Source organism: Globicephala melas, chromosome 5 (assembly GCF_963455315.2).
Source record: "Globicephala melas chromosome 5, mGloMel1.2, whole genome shotgun sequence".
Taxonomy (NCBI): Eukaryota; Metazoa; Chordata; class Mammalia; order Artiodactyla; family Delphinidae; genus Globicephala; species Globicephala melas.
The window spans coordinates 86624267-86641690 of NC_083318.1; the positions used below are offsets into that span (position 1 = coordinate 86624267).

General features: G+C 35.7%; 1 protein-coding gene across 1 annotated transcript; it reads left to right on the forward strand.

Annotated features, from left to right (window-relative positions):
• Positions 1-13052: 13052 nt before the first annotated feature.
• CABS1 (calcium binding protein, spermatid associated 1) lies at positions 13053-14224 on the forward strand. Its single transcript, XM_030880739.2, is given in 2 exon segments — positions 13053-14127; positions 14130-14224. Coding segments are annotated over 2 exon segments (1170 nt in total).
• The last annotated feature ends 3200 nt before the right edge of the window (positions 14225-17424 follow it).

A 17424-nucleotide genomic window follows, 5' to 3' on the forward strand; every position in this document is an offset into this window, starting at 1 on the left:
AGAAAATGAATCAAGGAAAGATTAAGAATGGCTAGGAATTAAATCCAGGCAGGCTTACATCAAAACCTAAGCACTTTACTATTGCAATGTTTCTAAATAAGTCTTTCTACATTAAAACTGAAATTTCTCATGACTCCAGTTTTTCAAGAAAAATATATTAGAAATGTTAATAATATCTTATTGAAAAGATAATAGAAAATACAGTAGATATGTACCACGACTTCAAGAAACTTCAGTTTATCCTTGAATATTTTTCAGCTACTTGTTTTATGTCAAAATAGTAGTAAATTTCATAAAACGAACATATAAAGTACAGTGAGGTTTCAGATGAGGGAAAGAGTACTTCAAGTTGGGCATATAGGAAGGCTTTCAAGAGGTGAGGCTATTTGATCTGGACCTTAAAGGACATGAAGATCATTTAGATCCTTAGATTAGAAGGTTAAGGACATTCTAGACAGAGTGAAGAGCATCATAGAAGCAAAAGACCTTTAGGGGAAACAGGATGTAGTTTACATAATCAAGAGTATATGGTTCATGGTGAAAGTAGTACAGAGGAAAATAAGGTTAGAAAAAAAGGTGGGGTTCATTTCACATAGAATTTTGAACGAACCTTTTTTTTTTTTTGCGGTACGTGTGCTTCTCACTGTTGTGACCTCTCCCATTGCGGAGCACAGGCTCCGGATGCGCAGGCTCAGCGGCCATGGCTCACGGGCCCAGCCGCTCCGCGGCATGTGGGATCTTACCGGACCGGGGCACGAACGCATGTCCTCTGCATCGACAGGCGGACTCTTAACCACTGCGCCACCAGGGAAGCCCTGAACGAACCTTTTTTACAAGTATAACTGGTACTTGTGCTTCTGCCACTCACAACCTGCTAATTTCTGTCATTTCTCTAAGCACAGATACTACTGTCACTACTACTTCCAAGAATCTACCGAGTGTCACCACCTCAAGTCCCACTGCTGTTCCTACCCCCAACAAGCCCCTAAACCTATCATTTCCACAAGGACCAAATCATCACCAATATACACCCAAAGTTACCCACCACGTCTCCTTCTGGCACATGGGTCACTGTAACATCTGCATCAGCCAACAAAATTGACACTAAGTTTAGCACAAATGGATCTACAGGAAAAATGGGCACTGGAAAAATACTGGACCTAAGACTTCTTTGAATAATGAGAAGCCTAGCAAACCTGGAGCTTCCCTGAAACTTAATAAGTTCAGCACTAACAGTGATGATGATCATTTGGATTTTGATATTGATCTCAAAGCTGAAACCATTTTTGAAAAAGGAACAATTGCTACTTCTCCAAATGGTGACAATCCCAATAATGATTATAGTTCTATATAATATATGCAGTGAATAAGGCTGCAATCACAATTTGGAAAAAGGTTTGCAAGAGTATGTGTCAAGGACCAAGCTAGAGAACTAAATGCATAGCACTATAGCAATTAAGAACTAAACTTCCATTTTAAGCTCTCTATTGACTTAATGCTACAAAATAATAAAAATAAAATAATTTACTATAATTTTCTATTGCCGTATAGAGTGATGCTTTCAACCTCATTTAAAAAAAGACCTACTTGATAGATGAATTACTTGAGGAGATGCTACAAAAGACTTCAAGCATATGTTAATTTACAGTAACTAATAAAATCTACATCATCCCCCAACTTCATCTGCAAACATACTTTTCTATTTGGGGGGCCATTATTTCAAAGTTCTGTTGTTCTCCAAATCTCTATTAACAGAATATATGAACAGAAGACTGCTGTTGCTCCTTCTCCTACTACTAATAACATTAATAATAATAATAGGTAACACCTCTGTAGTACTTACTATGGCCTGGACACTGTTGTAAATATTTCTAAATATATATAGATCCATTCAATTTTTTAGAAGAAAAAATAAATATTTATTAAATCTTGGGATGCAGAAGGACTTTCTTTTTTGTTAATTAATTTTTATTGGAGTATAGTTGCTTTACAATGTTGTGTTAGTTTCTACCATACAGCAAAATGAATCAGCCATACATATACATATATCCCATCTCTTTTGGACTTCCTTCCCATGCAGGTCACCACAGTGCATTAAGTAGAGTTCTCTGTGCTATACAGTATGTTCTCATTAATTATCTATTTTATACATAGTATCAATAGTGTATATGTGTCAATCCCAGTCTCCCAATTCCTCCCACCCTACCCCCGCTTTCCCCCTTGTTATCCATACATTTGTTCTCTACATCTGTGTCTCTATGTCTGTTTTGCAAATAGGTAGATCCACTTAATTCTTACAATAATTCTGTGGAATAAGAATTATCATTATCCTTATTTTACAGAGAAAACTGAGGTATGGATAAAGCAAGCCACTTATTCAAGATCAAACTTCTAGTAAGCAAGGCAGCTATGAATTGAACTCATCTGTTATAGTTTGTGTGTCTGACCACTGTTCTTACAACCAACCACTCAACCTAAATATCCAACTAGAAATATTCATAATCTGGTGGCAATAAGGCTTTCAATATTGTTTCCATCATTATAAGGATATGTTCTGCAAACAAGATTCTTTCAACTGAGTGTAATTTTATTATAAACTATCTTACTGGGAAAAGGGCAAATAATTAGTTGAGCTTTCCATGTTTCTTTTATATAGCTCAGAGAATAAAAATTAAAATTTCAGAATAAAAATATTGAAAATAAAAATAGTAGTTAGTGTAGCCACTATGGAAAACAGTATGGAGGTGCCTCAAAAAATTAAATATAGAACTACCATACGATCCAGCAATTCCAAAGAAAACAAAAACACTAACTCAAAAAGATACCTGCACCCCCATGTTCACTGCAGCATTCTTTACAATAAATAATATTTACAATGGCTACAACCTCAGTAGCCATTGATGGATGACTGGATAAGAAAATGTGGCATATACATACAATGGAATATTATTCAGCTATAGAAAAGAATGAAATCTTGCTATCTGCAACAACATAGATGGATCTTGAGGGCATCAGGCTAAGAAAATAAGACAGAGAAAGACAAATACTGTATTATCTCACTTATATGTGGAATCTTAAAAAAGTAAAAGAAAGAAAGAAAGAAAGCTCATAGATAAAGAGAACAAAAAGACTGGTGGTTGCTAGAGCTAGGGGTGGGGAAGGGTGGGCAGGGATTAGCTAATATGGGCAAGGTGTTCAAAAAGTACAAACTTCTAGTTTTAAAATAAGTGTAATGAGATTGTAATAAATCATGGTGACTATGTTTATTTTTTCAGGAATGGAAACAAAAGAACCTGTATCAATATTAGGTTAAGAAATTTTACTAGTATCTCAATTTATAGACATACTGGAGTAATATATGCACATAAATATCCTATAACTTTTATCTAGAGATCTCAAAATATACACTGTTACAAGGGGGGAGAAATATAAATATTTCTTAGAGATTCAGTAACACCTGTCTTCAATTTGAATGTACTATAGTTTTAGGACTATTAAATTTTCCCCTGCATTTTATCAACATACTTTCAAGTTTCTCAAGAATAATCATCATGCTTTAGCAAAACTTCTAAAAGCAAATTAATCTTTGAGTAAAGCAACTGTAAATAACTGGATTAAACTAAAATTATATGTCATTTATATTTTAATTTTAAATATTACTAGAAGAGTGACCTAAGTTTATGCTAAAATTTTGGAAAATACAAGAAAACCCAACAAAACACCATTATTCCTTAAACACAAAGGAGGAGGGGAAACAGTCTTCTAATCATAATGTATACACCTTTCATTGTTACAGTGCTATTTTCTCTACTTACATAAACAATGTATCATTTAACAGCGACATCTATAAAATTTTTTTGTTTGGTTTTAGGGACTAATGCAGCCATTGACTTTTTTTTTTAAACATCTTTACTGGAATATAATTGCTTTACAATGTTGTGTTAGTTTCTGCTGTATAACAAAGTGAATCAGCTATATGTATACATATATCCCCATGTCTCCTCTCTCTTGCATCTCCCTTCCACCCTCTTATCCCATCTCTCTAGATGGTCACAAAGCACTGAGCTGATCTCCCTGTGTGATACAGCTGCTTCCCACTAGCTGTCTATTTTACATTTGGTAGTGTATATATATTAATGCTACTCTCTCACTTCGTCCCAGCTTACCCTTCCCCCTCCCCATGTCCTCAAGTCCATTCTCTACGTCTGTGTCTTTATTCCTGTCCTGCCCCTAGATTCTTCAGAACCCTTTTTTTTTTTTTGGATTCCATATATATGTGTTAGCATACGGTATTTGTTTTTCTCTTTCTGACTTACTTCACTCTGTATGACAGAATCTAGGTCCATCCACCTCACTACAAATAACTCATTTCATTAATTTTTATGGCTGAGTAATATTCCATGTATATATGTGCCACATCTTCTTTATCTATTCATCTGCCAACGGACACTTAGGCTGCTTCCATGTCCTGGCTATTGTAAATAGAGCTGCATCTACCTAAGGAGACAAAAGTCCTGTATGCAGAAAACTATAAGACACTGATGAAAGAAATTAAAAATGATACAAACAGATGGAGAGATATATCATATTCTTGGATTGGAAGAATCAACATTGTGAAAACAACTATACTACTCAAAGCAATCTACAGATCCAATGCAATCCCTGCCAAACTACCAATGACATTTTTCAGAGAACTAAAACAAAAAAATTTCACAATTTGTATGGAAACACAAAAGACCCTGAATAGCTAAAGCAATCTTGAGAAAGAAAAATTGAGCTGGAGGAATCAGGCTCCCTGACTTCAGACTATACTACAAAGCTACAGTAATCAAGAGAGTATGGTACTGGCACAAAAACAGAAATATAGATCAAAGGAACAGGATGGTTCCACTACTTTTGCAGACAATCCCACAAGTGAGTTTGATTCACTTCCCTCAGTAAACAGAGAGTCTATTGACACTTCTAAAATTGAGACAGATGAAATATATTCTGAACCTCACAGAACAATCATGAAAGTCTTTTCTCCTATAAATGTCTCTCAATATAGAATCTATGAAGAAGGAAAAGTAGCTAATTTTCCTGATCAAGAAGATTCAGCTACTAAATTCAATTTAAGTCACATTACAAATGCAACTGGTCTCAGTCCAGCTGGAGAAAAAGTCATTTCCTCAGTAACTGAGTCTCATACTCTGCCCAAGAGTGACAACAATGTGGAAGAGAAAGTCAAAATTTCTGAAACAGCCAATTTGTTTTCTAAAAGATGCAAATACATTGAAAGAGAATTCTTTCACTGTTAAATTTGTTGCTACTTCTTCTAAACCTCAAGCACATTCCAATTTAAAAGGCATCTCTTCAGTTGGTTCCACATTAACTCTTCCAGAATCATCTAGGTCTAATGATCAAAGTTCTTCTCCTAAAGTCACTACTGGAGACGGGACAATTGCAAATACTCCCACTGCAACATACAGGCTATCGTCATGGAAACCAACTCCTCTTCCTTCTGATTTCACAACATTCATGAGTTCATCTATGTATTATGAACTTGATCCAGTTTTCAAAATGAAAAAAGGCATCACAGCAAAGACTAATAATAATCATATTCCAGGCTTCCCTGGTGGCGCAGTGGTTGAGAGTCTGCCTGCCGATGCAGGGGACACAGGTTCGTGCCTCGGTCCGGGAAGATCCCACATGCCGCGGAGCAGCTGGGCCCGTGAGCCATGGCCACTGAGCCTGCATGTCAGGAGCCTGTGCTCTACAACGGGAGAGGCCACAACAGTGAGAGGCCTGCGTACCACAAAAAAAAAATAATAATAATAAAATAAAATAAATAAATAAATAATAAAATAAAATAAAAATAATATTCCACCTGAAGAAAGCAATATCTCATCTGTCAAAGCCAATGTTTCCCCTACTATCATTATTTCAACAAAAGGCATTATAAACACAATTGATAACAATAAATTTGGAGAGAAGACTGTTATAGAGAAAGATACAGCCATGGAAGTAGTTCTTTTTACAGAAAATATTTCAGAAGAGCACATGACACCATTTTAGCAGGACAAAATATTCCAAATAATAATGATATAGTAACTATTGAAAACGCCCTTGAATATGCTGCAGATAACTACATCTTTGAACTAGTTAAGGAAGGAAATGGCCCCCTTATATGAAAGGTCACACATACTAGTGACTCCAGTGTGTCTGAGTCTCATGCACCTTCTGCCAGTGCTGCAGTCTCTGAACATTTACCCCAAGGATCTGCAATTGATATCAAAACTAACAAACACCAAATCTTGGTCCCCAAAGAGGAAATTCCTAATTCTGAAAATGATCCTACTCTTCTCAAAAGTTCTACTGTCAGTTTTAACACAAAGGCTCCCAGGTCCATGATTTATTCTCTAACTGACTCAAGTTGGACTTTTTCACCTCAGTTTCTAGATGAAACAGTTATAAAAAAAATAGTTGTCTAACTAGAAATAACACCATCATCATTCTTGCTAAACGCAAAATAATGAAGTACCCATTTGTTCCAGACCCAGCACTAATGAAAAGAATGGGAGAGAGCAGATTAGTCACAACTGATTCCATTGATCCTGCTGTGATCACCAATCCTGTGGAATATAAAGACCAGTTCAACAGGAAATGTATCTCGTCTATTTTGTATAATAATGCTGTCCCAGATGGTGCAAAAACCACCATATTAGCCAGATCCAATGCAAATAAACATAAATCAAACTTGGCAGATATTCCCCATTCACAGAACAACATTACTCCTTTCACTGAGTTCAATGTCACTCCTGATGATATTTCCTTCATCAATAAAAATACTGAGGACACAAACAGAGCTTCAATGTTTTCCTCATCTATGAATAAGGCAGCCAGCACTGTGGCTGATTCTGTTGTTCTTTCCACTGAAGGTAGTTATGAAGGAGGTGATTCTATGTTATCTGAAGAAGATAAAGTTAAGTCTAGAGGATTCTCATCTCTGTTAACATCTGCTCTGCTCATTCCTAATTCCTTAACCGAAAATCCTGAAACTTCTGGCTTAATGACAGATAACTCCTTGTCTGAATCTTTATTACCTAGGTTAGAAATGTTAGAGAGAGCAACTGAACATGCTGACGTCATTAATGAACGTGATGTTCCAGAGGGGCGGATCATAACAATGCATGCCGACATTCATTCCTACCCGTTGGCCTCAAATGTTTTTCTAACTGAATCACCTACTTTTTCACATATTCCCACTAATGGTGACATTGACTCATTTTTCTCTCTGAATAGAGATGCTCCTGAAAATTATAAAATGAAGACTGACAGAATATATTCCAAGTCTCAAACAGCCATGATGATAAGCATTTTCCCCCGGAGAAGGCTCTCAAAATAGTGTCCATGAGAGAAGGAAAATCGCTATTCTCTTTGATCAAGAAGATCCAGCTGCTATATCTGAATTATGTAACTTTATAAATGCAGCAGTTCTCATCCCAGCTGTGGGGAAAATCCTTCCATCAGGAATTGAGCCCAATCCTTTCACCAAGTGTGACAACAATAAGGATGATCCTTTCACTGTTGAATTTGATGCTACACACGTCAAACCTCAAACACCATCTAATGTAAAAAATATATTTTTAGCTGATTCTACATTAACTCTTCCAGAAGCATCTAGGCCTGCCTCTCGTGATAAAGTCACTAACACAGGAGGATCCATCACAAACACTCCAACTGAATTGGATGCCCTACAATATAGATCAATTTTTCCTCCTTCTTATTTCAAAACATCCCTGGGAACTTCCAAATATTCTGAACTTGTTCTTGTCACTACTACAGGAGAATATACCAACAAAAAGACTGATTATAACATTCTACCTGATGAAATAGTTATTCCATCCAAAAAAGTTATCATTTTGCCTAATACCATTACCTTTGAAAAGGATACATCAAGTACTTTTAAAGGGAATATATTTGAGCACAAAGATTTTATAGAGAAAGAAATAGATGCTGAATATAAAATCATTTATTTTACAGAAGACTTTTCAGAAAGGGTGGATGACATTTCTTCTGCAGGCAAAATCACTCCAGCATATGTGGACTATATAACTATTACATCTGATGACAGTGGTTCTGAGTATGTCCCAGATAAACATACCTTTAAATTAGGACAGAGAAAATAATTCTCTTATAAAAACAAGTACACTCATACATGCCGCAAAGACATGTGTGTCTCATGTACCATACACCACAGTTGCTGCTTTAGACAGTCTATCTAAAGCAACACCCCCAGAGTTCAAAGCTAGAGAAAATTACCAAGCTACGATTACTAGACAGGAAAACAAGAACTTTGACACTGATGTCATTGTTCTCAAAGATTTTAATGCCAATGTCAATACCAATAGACCCACAACTCATTTCCTAATTGATTCAACTAAAAATTTTTCTTCTAGTTTTTCTGACAAAACATCTGTGTGAAAAAACACCGTAAATGGTGATGATGACACCATAATTACCCCTGAAGACTTTGACTTAGGAAATAAAATAATTGATTATTCCCTTTTTCTAGACACAAAACCCATAACTGACAGCAGGACATTCACAACTGATACGAATCCTGCTTTAAAAAACAGTGATAATTTCCTCAGGAAAAGCATATCACCTACTATTTATAAAGTAGCTACACCCAGAAGAGCAGACACCACCACATCCAGCATATCTGATTTTACTGAAGGTGAAACAGGTATAGCTGCAGTGTCTGATTCAAGGTTTAATAATTTTCCTTTAGTTCAGCATTCCAGTGATAACGTCTCCAATGTGAATGAAAACACAGAAGGTACAATCAACACAGCTCTTAATTTCTTTTATCCCTTGAAAAAGCTGTCCACCCATATGCCAAATGTTCCTACCTCTACTAAAATCAAAAATTACATTGGCCATTATAACCTTCCATCATCAGAGGGTGTCATGTCTCCAAGACTTACATCTATGGGATTACCTGAAACTCTAATCCTAACCTCTAATGCTCCTACTAAAGAAACTGCAGCCACGAGACTTGCAAAAGATGCAAACTTATATCACCCAACAGTGTTAATATCAGAGACACTGGAGCCTGTGTCTATAGACTCTGCTTACTTTAATGAAGGCATTGTCTCAGAAGGGCAAAGTACTAAAAGTCAAAGGGTCTCAAAGACTCTACCCTTGGTCTACACTGTTCTTCAAGTTGATGCCACTGGTTCTTCAAACAATATGGTAGATATCAAACATCTGCTGCTATTGTCACCAAGAACAAAATTTTTGATATTGATGATTCTGGTGATCAAAAAGAATGCAAGGAAACAGCCATCAAGTTTTCTACTCTTTTGCTTAATGAATACAGTAAACCAAATTTCTATTACACGGGGGAGATAACTAAGCTTCTGCAGTGAAAGACGTAGCTACTGAATTTGAAGAAAATCACCTCACAGATATAAATATAGTAAAAGGAAATGATCCAGTTATCCAAGTGGGAACAAACTTTCTAAAAGATGCTGACCTAAAGCCTTACCTTGTGAATAAAAATGTCATTACTGATAATAAATCAGTCAATAAGGATTATGACAGTGCCCCTGTAGCAGCTTATTCAAGCTTTCACATAACCAAGCGTTCTCTCCCAGATGGATCTGTTCCTCAGGAAACCCATTTCATGGCTGTGAACTCATACTTGCTCCCAGAAGTAATTATCATTATTCCTAAAGATGAAAAATCTTCATCTAACATGGATATAATTTCCACGGTAGAAGGAAATTCTCAGTTAAAATTTAATGCAGCCAATCTCAAAGCAACAGATACTGAATTTCAAGCTTCAGGAAGCAGAAGTGCTACACATGAATCCATTGTTGAGATAGAAAAAATGTTACCTAAATTTGAAGGAATTCCTATTGTACCACAAGCTAACAAGGAGGCTGAGATAGATACTTTCTTTAAGACTGATATTCCTCAGTCACATATAGAAACAATTATCCCAAAGGATATCCATGAGGCACCTACAAACAACAAAACAGATATGAGGGTTGTGACTGACCCTGCTGTAAATACCATCTTCCCTGGAAACAAAGAAATAGTGACCTCACAGGCCAACACACTTCAATTACAATTTCCTTACTCAAGTACCCAACATTCCAATCACTGGAAGGGAAGAGAAAAAAGTGAATGCTGTTACAACCAAATCTCAAAATGTAATGCCTCTTCTCAGTTCCTTCACTGTTTCTAAGGTGGGAATTCTTTAGTGAATGAAGATGTTGAAACTGAAGCTTCCACAGCAGCTGCATTCTAGTAATGATTATAATCCTGTCAATTAAGGTTAAGTACTATATTTTCTCCAATAAATTTATAAACTCTGAAGATATAAAGACTCTTTCTAAAGCAGGAATTCTGTTTCAGTTGATTCATTTAAAACTACACATGGCATTTCTTCTGATAACTCTCAAGATATTCATGATACAGACAAAATCTCAATAGTGGACATCCCTATGATATCAGCATTTTCAAAGTCTATATCTGAGAATTCTTCCTAGTCATGTATTCCTGAAAATCATAAATGTGGCAGATGACCTTCCTGGGGACTTACTGCAAAATCTCCCCCTTTGGTTAGCAGTTTCTACTTTTCACTAAAAAAAGAAGAACTAATTGAAAAAATTGTTACCTAAAAGGAGGCATAATCACCAAGCCAAACACCTCAAAGTTCAGAGCAAATGAAACATTAAAGAAATGTTACCCCAGCAAACTTGCTATAGCTGCCAAAATAAGGAAGATATATAACTTAAAATACATGTCAGTAGATATAAATTTAATACTTTTCTGGGAAAAGACAACATTTTCTCCTTAGTGTATAGACACTAAAACAATGGAAGAAACTACTATTCAGATAAAATGAAACTTACTTATAGAATCTGATCCTCTGTTAAGTCAGATAATATCTTTGCTAGTAATGATCTATTGGTTAAATAAGTGTATACTATATTCCCTACAGCAGATGACCCCAGTTATACCCTCAAGACTGCTAAGATTCCAGCAGTCCCACAAGGACTTTCTTCATATGCTTCCTGTTTTTCAATGGATGACACACTCTCAATCTGAAGTGTCCTTTTTGAGGTCAATGGTGAAAAAAAACACATATAATAGTAAAATTATTCTCCATAGAGAGAAAAGCTTTATTATGCTACAATCAATGTGATTCCACCTCACAACTATATTAGTAGGAGAGCTGATGTGATCACAGAAGTAATCTTTAAAATGAAAGACTATTTGACAATTATTATTTGTGAAGTTGATATTTTACCTGACATTTCTAACTGGAGATTAAATGCTCATAAAAATGAATATTTTGCTCCTTATTTTTACTCTAGACAACATAACAAATACCAAATACTCCAAGATAACTTCTAGCAGTTACACACCTAACACCTCCATTTTTACCTGTTTTGTACACACACACACACAAATTCCCCCCAAAAAACACCAAGTCTTCTGTTTATAGCATGCTTTATCCTGACTTAAGCTTCACAAACACCAAATGATGAGAAAGAAAAAAGTAGAGGTTAAAAACCTCCCACTAAGCTAGCCAACACAGAGATTGGCTTTACCCTCTGATTTCCTTCACTGCTGCTGGAACTGATTTTATTTCTATTTAGAAATAAAAAACCCTGTCACTAACTTGAGACTTCCTTCTCTGTCCCAGATGCTGACAGCATTCCCTAAATCAACAAAGACATTGGAGCCCTCAATAATAGTGATATCCCCTTGAAGCAAAAACATTTCTGAGAAGCTTCCCATATCTTTAAAGTGAAAATTATCCATCGTAAAACCTATCTGCTATTTCTACAGGGTATGGCGATATATCTATCCCAGACCAATCAACTAAGAGAAAGCACTGCTAAGTTTGAGGTTGAGTCTATATCTAATGAAGAACAAGCATTTGTCTTTGAGATGGAAACCACTACTCTGGCTCATGCTGCTGCCCTTTTTCAGATTTAGCTCTGCCTGAGTCTGAAAATTCTCTTTCTTCTAACAACACTGGGAAAAGATTAACACCAGACTATAATCCCATTTTATCGAATTAGCTAAAGCTTAAGGATGTTAACAAAGTAATGATGACTGATATAACTAACATCATTATAGAAAATACTCCCTCTGAAATTGAGGATATAACTATTGAGGCTAATACAGTTATTCCACACCCTGATCTTGTTTCTGGGTGGATTTTGACATATAACATGAACTCCCTGCCAGAAAAGCCATTTGGGTTTGAAATAATACTCTCTACAGAAAAACATTCCTAAAGAAATTAAACCTACAAAACCTGACAATCTCACTGTTATTCAAGTTAATTCAAGAAAAACAATTACAATGAAGAAGAAAACTGCCAAGACCTTAATAGGCCAGTAACATATTTTTTATTATACCTACTGAAAAAGTGAGAATTCCTTTTCTGAGGAAAAGAACTAACTGAAATCTCTGCTACCTAATTACCTTCTGCAGCTACATCCACTGTCAAAAATGCCATTAATTTGTTTTAGATATTTAAATAGCATGAAGCTCAAGAGAAGATGCTTCATCTCAAAAAGACACTGTTACTTACTTGAGAGACAGGCAACCTGAAACTAATGCTGATAATCCGTGGCTCCTGGTGTTTCCTCCATTGACACTAAACCCATAAAGTACCTGGCAAACTCTGCTATGTCTGTTTCAAGTGACACTAGCCACATGTTGGAAAGTATATCCCTTATAAACAGAGACATGGTAAATCCCAAGTTCCTTGCAATTGTATTATTTGGCTGTGAATGTTGATTTCATAATCAGAGGGGACTCTATTGTCTTTTCATCTAATACAAGTAATCATAACAGTGCCCAATCAGAGCACAGAAACAACCTCCAAGGAGAGCCAGTGCCATTGGCCCTGTGGTTGATGCAACAATCACCATGATGACCAATGCTTCAGTCACTATAAAGAACACCACTCTCCTGCCTAGGGATACCACAGAGCCCAGGGAAAGACCTCTGAGTGTGCATGGTGACACTTTTTTCCCATGGCTAAAGATAGTTTGCCAAAAATTTATTCTCATCCTCCAACAGAAAACACTAAGACAATAACTGAAGCAACCATTTTCTTTGGAACTAACAACACTATTATTAAATCAGAAACAACTATTACTTCAGAAGGAGACCACATTACTTGAGTAAATGACTATGTGCTAGAAAGTGATTTTTCAACAACTACAGGCAACAAGTTTACAGCTCCAAAGGAAAGACTAAAATTAGAAGGTGAAGTTGAATCCCATCTGGAGAAAGAAGTTGCCACTCTGACAGACACTAAAAATCCAATGACTAATGGGTCTATTACTGAAAACTTCATGCCCATGAAAACTGGTGATATATCATCACCAGCTCCTATTTCCTTAATAGATTTTTACACTGACATGGCAAAAGAAGATATTCTCTTGGATACCATTGACCCAGGGTATGAATATGTCTCACTAACTCCTGAAGTCTCTGGCACACTAAAGGAAAGCACAGCCAGCATTGCTGATACCCCTATCCTTCCAGCTACAATGGGTGAACCTGGTATTAACAATTATGGTTCCACAGTTAAGTTCAATGTCACTGCTGATGAGGCTGTTGATATCACTGACTCCTCTATCCCTAAGGCTGAAATCGCTCCAGCTACTGAAAAAAACTTCACCACTGTTCCAGACATAATCACCCTTACAGAAGAGAAAATAACTGAAATTGACCTAATTCTTCCTGAAAATGACCCCAATGCTGTGCCTAAACTAACTGATTCTGATGAGGAAAAGTTCATTGCTGTGTTTGAACTCACTATCACTGGTGAAAGAGAAAAAGATAACCCAGAAGATATTCTGCTAACTGATGAAGAGTCTACAGATGGAGTCAGTGTTTGGATGGAGAGAGATATGATAAATGAAGCAGAGAGCCATCCCGTTTTTCTTACTGCTGTTGAATCCAGATATGACTTCTTTATCCCTGCATCAGTAGCTACGAACCACGTGGAAGATTCACCTACTATGACAAAAGAAGATTTGTCTGAAAATAATAGAACAGAATCTGTAACAAAGGACACTGAAGCACTGTCAGGAACTACCCCGATCTAGATACCCTAAACCATAAGAAAGACACTTTCATAACTGAAATGGGTGTCTTTAAACTACTGAAAGAAGAACCATATGAGTTCCTGATTTGAAAGCAATAAAAAGAACAACAAAAATGCCACAGAGAATTGCGCAATAGTCTAGATAGCTAGTTTTAACATCTAAGAAGTTTGTCCAGCAAGCAAAACTCTTAATAAATGAAAAAATGTGAGCATTGAAGGCAAGTATAAAACTTAGAAAATACAGATGTTTAAGAATAGTGGTCATACAGCACAATATATTTATGGAAACTTTAAAAACTCAGCGATACAGGAGTTCCCCTACTATCACAAAGTTTAATTGAGTTATTCAATAATTACTTATTTTAATATAAAATCTTTAATCTCAGTCTTCAGGGGTATTAAGAGAGAGCAATAAAGAAAGCTCACTCCCTGCTGCATCTAGCCTTAATAGTATATTTTAATGTGAGTTAAAGAGACAAAGATAATCAAATTAACAATGTATCTCAAAAACAATTATTGTAGTATTAAAAGACCTTAAATGCTTATTCTAAACAGATATTTTATTAGTATGCAACCAATGATTCTCTTTTATTAAAAATATATTTCCAGTCCTCACTCATAGAAAAATTAAGGTTATTTAGTAATTGTTTAGCATCCACTTGTAAGAAACATAAGAAACATTACAGGGTTCCTGGCTCATGTTGGATGCAGACTAAGGCAAAACTGATATTTTACAAATGTGTACATTTGTCAAAAACAATATTGTATATAAACATGTGAATCAATTTAATTTTTTCTTTAAAATTTCTTTCCTGAATTTTTGTCAATATTTTTCAGGTCTTAAGCACTGATACAGCACTCTTCTTATACTTTTGGTTAGCAATTCAAGGACATACATCTTCATTCTTTTCTGATATCAACTTTTAAAACTGGTCTGTTTCCACTTTGCTGAATTTTCTTAAATAAATCTTGTTGACAGCAACTGGCTTACTGTGTGTAAATGTGATTGATATTCTAGACCAGAATTCTCAAATTAAGAGAGATATGAATAAAATGAAAATCCATTGTTTGTTTAAAGAATAACTTAATAATAGCTCTGGATACCAAGAATAGAATTATTCTTTAAGGACTCGTGATTTTATTATATTTAAAAAAGAAAAACAATGCCAAAATACTAGTTGAAATTTAATGGTACATATGTGGAAAGTGGACAGAGAGGGATAGGGATTTACACCATTAGATAGACTATAGACTAGAATAATGTTAAACAAGTAAATGTCTAACTACAGATTATGTTAGATATACAAGCAAAATAATAATAATGATAATAAGAGATTATAGCTTCAGGCTTCACACAAATTCAAGTCCAGGGAAGTTGTGTCTGAGAAAGTGAGATTTAAACTAAAGATTGAAAAATGTGGAGAGTTGGGGACACTACATGCCCAAAGCCCTGAGGCTAGAAATGGCTCAAATTATTCAAGAATATGAACAGACTATGTGGTTGGAACATGTCTTCAGTTGGAAAATGACACAAGTTGAAATGAAAAAGTAGACAGGAGGCAAATCATGCGGTGTTTGTTGAACATTCTGGATTCTATTCAGAGTATATTTGAAAGCTATTAAAGGTTTTAATCATTTTATCCTCAAATCAACCTGAGTACTGAAATACGAAGCAAGCTGAAAAGCATCATTATTTTAAAAACTCCAGCTATAGTTTCTTCCAGGGACTTTGTTTAACGAGGGAAGATCTTTCCTTGCTTCTTTCTAGCTTCTGGTGGTTGCTAGCGATCGTTGACTTTCTTTGGCTTATAGACATATCACTACAATCTCTGCCTCCTTCATCACATGATGTTCTCTTTTGTGTCTCTGTGTCCAAATTTCTCCTGCTTTTGGGACACTGGTCATTGGATTATGCCCCTTAATTCAGCAGGACCTCATCTTAACTTGGTTACATCTGCGAAGATCTCATATCTGAATAAGGTCACATTCACATGTTCTGGGAGTTAAAACTCCAACATATTTGAGAGTGGGAGAAAAGACACAATTCAACCCATAACACCTGTTTGTACAATGTTTATCTTTCTTACTCATTTATATGTTGGATATTTGGATGATCACATAATTTATCATCAAAACTGGAACACTTCTGAGACTGAAAGAAGGCACTATTAATAATGACTCCAAAACAAGAGGCATAAACTAGAGTGTCCTGAGTAAAGAGATCTGATAACCCCATCCTAAGGGAAGAGATCATATCCCTCTTTTCCACTGCTCAATTCTGAGAGCTTTGAACACAATAGAAGTTCAATAAACATCTGTTAAATGAACGAGTTAAATGAAATAGTGAACGAAGATTTCATTTATTAGGCTATGAATGCTCTCAGAGGAAGGATGGTATAATCCGGATACTTACAGATGAAAATGAGTTTACCAGGACAAGAAGGGTATCACTGGTTTCAAGCTGAGGGAGGGGCAAGGACAAAGGTCCAGAAGCATAAAAAAACTTGGTGTGCTCAATAATATTGAAGAAAGGTTAGAGCACAGTGGAGCTGAGAAAGAATGGTAACATATATATCAAAATGACTGATACAGCCTTACAAAAGGAAAAATTAGCAAACTGTCAGATCATGTATATAAGTTAGAGCTCCCCAGAAAAACAGAACCAATGATGACAGATAAATAGATGAATGGATAGATAGATAGATATATGATAGATAGATTTATTTTAAGAAACTGGATTATTATAACTGTTGAGACTGGCAAGTTTCAACTCCATAGCACAGGTTGATATGCTGAAAATTGAGTTAAGAGTTGATATTGCCGTTTTGAATCCAAAATCCACAAGGCAATTCCCCAGGCTAGAAACTCAGAGTTTCAATATTTCAGTCTCAAGGCAGAATTTCTTCTTTTTGAAGAAACTTAAAACTTTAAGAAATCTTTGCTTTTAAAGCCTTCAACTGATTAGATGAGGTTTATTCACATTATGAAAGGTAATCTGCTTTACCTAAAGTCAACTGATTGTTAATCACATCTATAAAACACCTTCACAGCAACATCTACACTAGTGCCTGACCAAACAACTAGGCACCATAATCTAGCCAAGTTAACACATAAAATTAAATATTGCACTATGTGTATAGCAATTTAGGGTTAACATTTCACATAACTAACAGCTTACATTTCCTGAGTTAGTTTTGCCAAAATTAATAGGGCTTTTTGCAGGAGTTCAAAAGATTTTCATGGTAAAGTACATTGATACGTTGGGGTGAATTTTTTGGAGTCTTTAAGTG